Genomic DNA, 9,817 nt, shown 5'->3' on the forward strand with positions numbered 1-9,817 from the left:
CCTAACCGGTCCATACACTTCTCGAACAAACATATAACACCCATAGGTATGGCCAATATACCATGGGTGCAGGGGTGGACCTACGTTATAGGCTGGGTGGGAGGGCGCACCTCTTAAAAAAATTAGTGTACTTTATAGGCAAAAGTTCCGACCGCACCTCTTGAAATGTTGGTTAAGACCTATGATCGCACCCCCAGTAAATAATTTCTAGGTCCGCCACTGAAGAAGATAAAAGAAGAATCATACGAATGGGTGGGGGTGGGGTCAAGCAAAGGGCGAAAGACACTGAAGTAACATGGAGTGAATGGAGGATTTATTTTTTATTTTTATTTTTTTTTCGTAATATGGGGCTGCATGGTACCTTGCTATGTTAACCCAGCATGAATAAAATGTTTCCGTTTGATTGTTAAAAAATGATAGTTTTAGTTACTTCATAACTCCTTAGTTCAATCTATACCAAAACCATGTGAACACCAATAACTTAAGTAGCCTGGTTAAATTTTTTTATAACAAAAATGAAAGCCAAAACTATTGGAGGTTTAGATTTAAAAAAAAAAATTAGAGTAAATAGGCATAATTGTTTGAATTCTAGTATGTGGTTAATATGTCCTTTTACTTGGTGTATGAGAAAAAAAAAAAACAATTAAAGTTTTGGTTAGTTTATTGTTAGCAACATTAACTAGCACCACAAAATTGTCAGTGACTCCACAATTGACCAAAAAGTTATTAAGTTTCAAAACCAAGATGCAAACACAAAATTGCACCAAGAACATCCATGTTTTTCTACCCAAAAAATTGTTTGATCTTACCATCTTCATAAATATCATATTGGCTTCTTGCATGCAAAATTTGCACCTTCAAGGCTCTTTTGAATATGAACATGTGTGTGCTTCTTCAATAGTTCTTCTTGTTGGCAAATGATGTTGAGCCGAACGCAACAACGCTAAGAATTGCGATAAAGTGGTTGTGCTAACCATTTGAGATTTAAGGTAAGTTTTCCTGATTTAGCTTCCTCAATTTGAAAACTTTCTTTATATTCCCCTTCTAATATAACTCTTGTTAGAGTCAAAATGCATTTTCCCATGAAATCCTGCAAAAACTCGAGCATTGATAAAGTCAGCGTTGTGAAAAGCTTTGATAGGAAAATCCCACATCAGCCGTGGAACATGCACATAAATATATGATTATGAAATTAATCCTTAACGACAAGGAACATGCAAAACGATGCGCGTACCTTGCCAAATGTATCATGGTCCCATACTTCTACGATAAGCATATCATGTAAACCGTCCTCAACAACAAAGTCAAAAGTCTGATTCCAAATTGGATTCAGATTTTCATTTACAACCTGCAATTTGACAACAATAACTTTTTAAACCAAGTAAAATCAATTATAATTCTATAGCTAAAAGGGAAATGGGTTGAAAGTTGACCAAGTTGACCAAGCTGACCAAACTGTATTTTCGTCAAAAAAGATATTCAAAACTAGGATCATTTTGAAATATATAACTTTGGTAATCATATTTGACACTGAATTTTTGTAAGAAAGAGTATAAGTTTTGGTTAAAAAGTGTTTTGGTCAACCTGAGTTACCTGACCCGAACAGAAAACTACTTCTATTCTATGGTTAAGCCGGACCCTTTTTGACCCGTTACCCCAACCTGACCACTTCTCCATCCCTAGGAAAAAGCATGCGAAGTTACCCTCGTCTTGTTTTTTGTTCCCGTTTTCTTCATTGTGAGCACAACAAAAGGATCGGCTTTCCCCATTAAATCTGCAGGCGGTAGATCTTCGGCAGATATTACCGTGACAGATAGCACTCCTCTTATAATTACGGTTCGTTTTTTGAGATTGACTACATCACCATCTTCACTGCCCGAACCATCTTCGAGCACCCGTTCCAGAGATGTCATTGATAAGTTTTTACTAAATGGGTTGGTGAACCCATTTCCCACACCATACGGGCAATATAATAGCTCCAAGTGCACCTACACAAAAGCAAGCAACAAAATTATAACAAAAAACTATATAATCTCTTGAAATGAATGGAGCGGGTTAAACGGGCCGAAAGTCTATTCTCAAAGCATACAATATCCTAAATCATCTTGTGATATCACTACATTTGTAATAATAGTTAAATGCCATTTTAGTCCTTGTGGTTTGGGCCATTTTGCCAGTTTAGTCCAAAGGTTTCATTTTTCGCCTGTGGGTCCAAAAAGGTTTCACCGTTGCCATTTTAGTCCACTAGGTTAACTTCATCTATTTTTTATGTTAACGAGAAGGGCAATTCGGTCATTTTATATGTAACTCTGTTAACTAGAAAGGCAATTCAGCCATATAAAATGACTGAATTGCCCTTCTCGTTAATAGAAAAAATGGATGAAGTTAACCCATTGGACTAAAATGGCAACGGTGAAACCTTTTTGGACCCACAGGCGAAAAATAAAACCTTTAACCTAAACTGGCAAAATGGCCCAAACCACAGGGACTAAAATGGAATTTAACTCTAATAATTAATATATTACTTATGTAGAATAGAGATAGACAAAAATTGTTTGCGGGTCAACCCACCCGGTCTCTAGATATGTATTATAAAAAACGACATTTCGACCTGTTACCCAAGGTTCAACTCTACAGTTCTCACCTTCCCTCTGTCTTTATTGTCTTTATGGATCTCCAAATCTTTTACCAACTTTAACCACACATCTTTCACTTTACCAGGGTCGAGTTGACTCAGCTTATATTGAGCACATCCGATGAGTTCCGAAGAGTTAAGCCCATCATCATCATATACTTTTAGTGTCAAGTGTTGGGTGGATATATCGTCAACCACAAACTCAAAATGTTCGTTCCAAACTGGATTCAAGTCATTGTCCTAAATACAAAGTAATAAACCACAGAATTCATCGTTGTTCTTTGCAAAAACAACCATAAAAACTTATAAAAAACTTACGATAACTTTGCTTGTTTTTGTTCCACTGCGCAACGGACGTATATATAACTTAGCAAAAGGATCAGATTTCCCGATAAAATCTTTGTTAGTCAAATTTTGAGCTTGTACAAGCTTCACCTCCAATGTCCCCACGGGCTTTAACTCAAGGTCACTATCAAATCATAATAAAAAAAAATGATGAGTTTTGTAATTATGGAAGCCTCGAAGGGTACTTATGTCATATACCAACATGCGGCCATACCTATAGTCACCAGGGAGAATGGGAATAACTTTTCGAACCGGCCATGTGATTGAATCCTCAACAGCATCATGTATGGTACTCTGCATCATACGTTGAGAAATTTGAAAAAAAATATATATATAAACACGCAATATACAAGCTATTAAAAGAGATCGATAGAAGACAAGAATGGAACTCATACCTCAAGAGCATCAGCAACACCGGGAATAGCGGATATGTCACCACCAACAACTTTCAAAGTAAAATCCATCTTTTTCTGCAATTTTCAAAAAAAAAAAAAACAAAAGAATTGATTTACTCTCAGGTAGGAGTGTAAACCAGCCGAACCTCTCCTGATCTACTTGAGATCGGCTCGCTAAAAGCTCGAATCGAGCTGAACTTAAACGAGGCTGAGCCTAAATTGAAGCTCTTTTGCTCAAGTCCAGGGCCTAATATTTATATATCTATAATAATGTTTATTTAAATAGAATAAATTAATAATTGATATATATATAATTATTTATGTATAATTAAGATATTATGTTATATATACAAAATTATCATTATAAAAATAATTGTATACGTATAAAAATTAAATAATGAAATAATTAATACATAATAAACTAGCCTGGTATGACCTTTAGACATAGAGCTTGAAACGAGCCGAGTTCAAGCTCGAGCTTGAGCTCTCTTAAGTTACACAAGTCGAGCTCGAGCTTCACCTGGTCCGTTTACACCCCCACTCTCAGCCATCTAGTCATTGATTTTGTCAAGTCTAACTAATAGGACCCACAATCACATTTCTATTTTTTCTACCATAATCGTAGAAGACGGAAAAGAAAAGTACCTTCTCTCTCAAAGAAAACGAGACGGCTCCAAAGCAAGGAAATACATTAACTAGTGGCTTGAAGATCAACCTAAAAACTCCTGTGAAAGCAATATTTTTCACCTACACAAAGAAAATAAATTCTCATATTTAAATTCAGTTACAGATCCGTCACTAAATCGTCATAATAGAAAGATTGGATATCTAGATTACATATGAATATTATTTAACTTTAGAAACCGGTTTAACAATTTTAATTCATAACCTTGAGATGTATCAATATTCAGAAAGTCAGAACGCGACGGATGGCTAAACAAATTGCCGTACCTGCACTGGCAAACTGACACCAAGTCTAGTCTTGACATCAAGTATTATACTAGGATTCCCGTCCCAGTTTACCTCCAACTCTAAAGTTATACCATCACTTTCATCTTCAATAACGGAAACTCCTGAAAATTATGGTGTCATAAATACTATCCGAAAGCTAATTAATCACTACATTCAGTGACTTCTCACAGAATATGAAAATCTATAAAAAATAAAAAAAAATAATAATAATTAAATTAGGCGAACCTGTAAACTGTGGTGCAACCGTGCCTAGAGTAAGCCTGGAGAATGTCAAGGAAGAGAGTACAATTGGTCTATATTGCTCAAGAATCGGCTCCACATTTGCCTTTATAAGCTCTGAAGCTGCCTACACCAAATTGACCCGGACCGATTTTAAAACAGCCCGTTTCGACTGGAACCCATTTTGCTCACAACCCAGTTTGACCCAAACTCATGTTGACCCGTAACCCAGCCCAGCCCGACCCGACCTGCCTGTTTTTCCAGGCTCACCAAATTCACAATCAAATAATTATACCACCATCATACATATCTTGAACGGTGTATGTTTAGTTATTTGTACAAAAGTTGGAATTTTAAAAGAAAAAAAGACGGTTTTGTCATTGCCAAAGTTACCTCGTCTACATGGGGCCAGATTTTTGTAAGATGAGAATTAAGCCATGTCAACTGCAACAACAAAATATAGAGAAAAATCAATTCCCATACATATAAAAGAACACATAAAAAGCAAAATGAATGTGAAACCGGGGCAAGTAAAACTCAACTTTTGTCGCTGCGAGAAAACAACCCAAGAAGGATAATACTCAGGGGCGAGTAACTTTGTCGAATCTTCACGAGTCATCCTTGCAAATGCAGCAACTACCGTCGCCTTTATAACACATTGAACTCAGTGACTCGCGTATGCATATAAAATTGCATAAAATCACTTCATAACATGTTTCAACTCATAACAAACAGTGATACACAAATATCATGTTTTAGGATTCTTAACTCTAGCTACTCAATTAACGTTTGACAAACATCATCATCATACTCGGTAAATCCCACCAATAGCAAAGCTAAGGTAGGGTCTGAGGAGGGTAAGATGTAGACAGCCTTACCTCTACCCCGTAAGAATAGAGAGGCTGCTTCCAGTGAGACCCTCGGCTCGATTGTAGTTTTGCATCAAGCCTTAGACATAAGGCACATAACACTCAGCAATTGAGACAAATGCCGATTAGTGCATGTACCCCATTGTCTTTCAGCTATCCGCCTGATGCATGATTAACTATCCGCCTCTTTTAACGTTATTTTCACGAAATTAGTAAAATAACGTTAGAATTAGTGCACTTTCACGTTTGCTCCCCGAGCGCCCACACATATATACATTATATGCGTATACCGCAAGCGGGGCCGAAGCTTTGACAAACAAAATTACATAAATAAACATTAAAAAACTGTAATTGTGCTAGTATGCAGCTGAGGACTCATACCAACTCACCTAGAATCATGGGTTTAAAATCAAATCTTTTAAACTTCAAACAAAAACCCAATTACAAAACTAGAACAAAATCCAAGAACATACATGCTGCAGTACAAATTCACACATTCTTGATTAAAAATCAAAACTTTTTATAAAAAGATACATCCCCACATGCTCCAAACCTTTATTAAGCTTAAATTCCAATGACTCAGTAATCAATTCAACTTTACAACAAAAAGGGTATGCATGGACCACAAAAAGATCAACAATCAACATTAAAAGAGAAAAATAAATAAAAATTTTGAAATAAAAAATAAAAAATTGCAATGACCCATAAATCAGTTCAACTTTTACAACAAAAGGGTATGCATGGAACACAGAAAGATCAACATTCAACATTACCAAAAAAAAAAAAAAAACACTTTTAAAATAGAAACAAAAAAAAAATGAACTTACAAGTGCAACCCGACGCTTGGATCTCGCCTTCTCCGATCGAACAAATGCGGCAATCAAAGCAAACCCAAGTGTAATTCCGATTATTAATCCCACAACAAACGACATTCTTGATTCTTCTTCTTCAACAGATCGATGTGGTTGAAACTAGCAGCAAGACTTGAAATAGTACTTCAGTGGCATTTGTATATACACAAATTTTGATGTACTGGGTACGAGGTAAGTTGGATTGATTTTGTGGGAAAAGATGTTTTGGTGAATTAAGCGAGGATTTTGGGCGGCGAATAATATGCTATGTTGGATGTTTTGGTAAATACTTAATTAACAAGTTATGATGTGTAAATTTATAAAAAAAATATTTTTGTGTCTGACAAGATTCCCTCCGGAAAAAGTGGCATAGCCGGCCGGCAAAGACCAATTTTACTTCCGTTTGATTTCTTCTGTATATAACTTATTACTAGTACGAAACCCGCGCGATGTGACGGGGAGCCATTCGATATGGGTTTGGTTTATTACGGTATTGGTATGGCACCGATACTCAGCATAGCAACCAAGAAAAAAAAAACAAATAGCATGAAAAAAGTTTAAATCACATGAATTTCGTGTTGGATCAGTTCTGTTTAAATGTAATGGAAAACATGAATAATACCTGTTACAGCAGACAGACCAGAAGAGAATCCAGTCAGAGATGCAGCCATTGAGTTCGACATGATTGTCAGGATGATCTGGTTCCTCCTTAGGGTGTAAGTTATGATGGTGATGAAACCGAAATTAGGGAGGTTTCGGTTATGGGGAGAGAGTCACGAATTCTTGATGTTAATGAGGGTTTGATTGTGTAATGTGTGTAACCCTTTAACTCTCTAATAAGCCCCTTATTTATACACCCAAGAGGAAACCCAATTAGTTAATAAGGGTAATATGGTCCATCAACAGTTACCAACTAATTATTAATAGGTTAATAAATATATTTTGATCTAATATAATATAAATGATTATATAGGCTACAAGATTAAATATTACATTTATATATTTAATCTCACATTCTCCCACTTAGCCAAGTAATCATTTATCATGAGTATTAGGTAAGCCTGGCCAGGAGTTAACACTCATTTTAGCTTTAAACCAAGAACTATAGCAGAGAAATACAGCCGTTGAATCATCATTCGACTCAGGACCCCCATTAGTCATACTATAGCCTCAATTTAAAACCTAATAGTTACGATCAAAATATGTATAAGCCCTTTAGCATCTGATTTGTATTTATATTTGTCTATATGTCATTACACCGGCAGAACATATGTTAGAGACATACAAAATCAAACTGAGGAAATTTTATTAATTAAAACATAAGCTAGTACAATATGCCATTAAACAAGGTCTTTAGTAAGTCCCATATTCGATACATGTTCTTCGAAAACTTTAGGTGGGAGACCTTTAGTCATCGGATCCGCTAGCATATCTTTAGTACTAATATACTCAATACGAAGATTATTTTCCTCAACTCGTTCACGTACGAACAAGTATTTTGTATCGAGATATAAACCAGCTCCAGTCGAACTGTTACTGTTCGAGAAACTAACGGCAGCTGAGTTATCACAGTAAAGCTTTAATGGTCTAGAAATGGAATTAACAATTTTGAGTCCAGTGATCAGATTTCTAAGCAACATTCCATGACAGGTTGCGTTGTAAACAGCAATGTATTCTGCCATCATTGTTGAAGTTGTAGTTAACTGTTGTTTATGACTCTTCCATGAGATAGGTCCGCCTGCTAACATAAAGATGTAGCCCGAAGTGGATTTCTTGTCATCTTTGCACTTGGCAAAGTCAGAATCAGAATAACCTACCACTTCTAAGTGATCACTTCTTCTATAAGTCAGTTTATAGTCTTTCGTCCCTTGCAGATATCTGAGGACCTTCTTAGCTGCTTTCCAGTGATCTAGGCCAGGATTAGTCTGATAACGGCCTAGCATTCCAGCAATATAAGCGATATCTGGGCGAGTACAGACTTGAGCATACATCAGGCTCCCGACTACTGACGCGTAAGGTATCTGGCTCATTTGCTCCTTTTCAACCTCTGTTGTCGGACACTGGAATGAACCGAAAACATCTCCCTTAACTACTGGAGCGACGGAGGGTTTGCACTGTTGCATGTTGTAGCGTGTAAGGACACGATCTATGTAAGTCTTTTGAGACAATCCTAAGATCCCTTTGTGTCTATCTCGGTGAATTTCGATGCCAATGACGTAAGAAGCATCTCCGAGATCCTTCATGTCGAAGTTATGCGAGAGTAACCGCTTCGACTCATGCAACATGTTTAAACTATTACTTGCCAATAGAATATCATCTACGTAAAGGACAAGTATAGTAAAATTACTCCCACTCATCTTGAGGTAGGTGCATTGATCCACTTGATTCTTCATAAAACCTTGCCTCTTCATGACTTCATCAAACTTGAGGTACCATTGACGTGATGCTTGTTTTAACCCATAAATGGATTTCTTCAACTTACAGACTAGATGCTCCTGACCTTCAGGTTTAAAGCCTTCAGGTTGTTTCATGTAAACATCTTCGTCTAAGTCTCCGTTAAGGAAAGCAGTTTTGACGTCCATCTGATGTAGCTCTAAATCAAAATAAGCTACTAGGGCCATAACGATCCTTAATGAATCTTTACGAGAGACAGGTGAAAACATCTCTTGATAATCAATTCCCTCTTTCTGAGTGTAGCCCTTTGCAACCAATCTCGCTTTGTAGCGTTCAACGTTCCCATTCGGATCCAGTTTTGTTTTGAACACCCATTTACAACCTACAGGTTTGACACCGTTGGGTAATTCTACCAAATCCCAAACGTCATTTTTCTTCATGGATTCAAGCTCATCAATCATAGCTTTGTTCCATTCAGAAGACTGATCACTGCTAATGGCTTCATTATAAGAGATAGGATCATTGAGCTTTCCAGCATCCATTTCAGTCAGGTAGGTAATATAATCATCCCAATTAGTAGGCCGTTTTTGCCTAGATGACCTCCTGAGCTGATTTTCGGGTTGAGCGTTGTCTTGGTTTTGAGCGTTTGATGTGCCTTCGTTATGAGGCATGATGGGTTCTGGTTGTGGAGATGGAGTTTGTGCAGTGGCTTCAGGTGCAGTTGCATGGGGTACAAGAGGAGTAAACGGAGTAATGGTAAGCGACGAGTCTCTCCCCCCCGCGTCTTGTACTTCTTGCAATTTTTCGTAAGGGTTAGTACTGCTCCCACTGACCTTGAAATCCTCCAGGAACGCAGCACGCTTGGTTTCAACAATACGGGTGACATGGGAAGGACAATAGAAACGATAACCCTTTGAATGATCAGGATACCCGATAAAGAAGCAGGTAACTGTTTTAGGGTCAAGTTTCCTTAGGAAAGGATTATATAATTTTCCTTCAACAATGCAGCCCCATACTTTCATATATTTAAGACTCGGTTTCCTTCCTGTCCAAAGTTCATAAGGAGTTTTAGGGACAGACTTAGAAGGAACTCTATTGAGTATATGAACAGCTGCTTTTAACGCTTCAGTCCAGAGG

At 37.1% G+C, this 9,817-nt stretch overlaps 1 protein-coding gene across 1 annotated transcript; it reads right to left on the reverse strand.

Moving 5' to 3' along the window:
* Positions 1-643: 643 nt before the first annotated feature.
* On the reverse strand, positions 644-6,658 carry LOC110940742 (synaptotagmin-5). Its single transcript, XM_022182300.2, has 13 exons — positions 6,263-6,658; positions 5,108-5,212; positions 4,960-5,010; positions 4,573-4,693; positions 4,327-4,448; positions 4,021-4,122; positions 3,376-3,450; positions 3,195-3,274; positions 2,954-3,104; positions 2,645-2,875; positions 1,704-1,988; positions 1,235-1,348; positions 644-1,090 (listed from the first exon to the last, which is right to left on the reverse strand). The coding sequence occupies exons 1-13, from the start codon at positions 6,365-6,367 to the stop codon at positions 944-946; spliced, it is 1,689 nt and encodes a 562-aa protein (XP_022037992.1). The 5' UTR covers positions 6,368-6,658; the 3' UTR covers positions 644-943.
* Between the last annotated feature and the right edge of the window lie 3,159 nt (positions 6,659-9,817).

The sequence above is a fragment of the Helianthus annuus genome, chromosome 5, assembly GCF_002127325.2.
Source record: "Helianthus annuus cultivar XRQ/B chromosome 5, HanXRQr2.0-SUNRISE, whole genome shotgun sequence".
Taxonomy (NCBI): Eukaryota; Viridiplantae; Streptophyta; class Magnoliopsida; order Asterales; family Asteraceae; genus Helianthus; species Helianthus annuus.

What these genes read in the sequence shown, in the direction of transcription:
- LOC110940742 (XM_022182300.2), bottom strand. Translation starts at nt 6,367, where the DNA reads ATGTCGTTTGTTGTGGGATTAATAATCGGAATTACACTTGGGTTTGCT. An exon ending in GTGTTGCTGATGCTCTTGAG is followed by an intron (nt 3,275 to 3,375) that starts GTATGAGTTCCA and finishes CGTATGATGCAG; the next exon opens with AGTACCATACATGATGCTGT. An exon ending in ACCATGATACATTTGGCAAG is followed by an intron (nt 1,091 to 1,234) that starts GTACGCGCATCG and finishes GAGTTTTTGCAG; the next exon opens with GATTTCATGGGAAAATGCAT.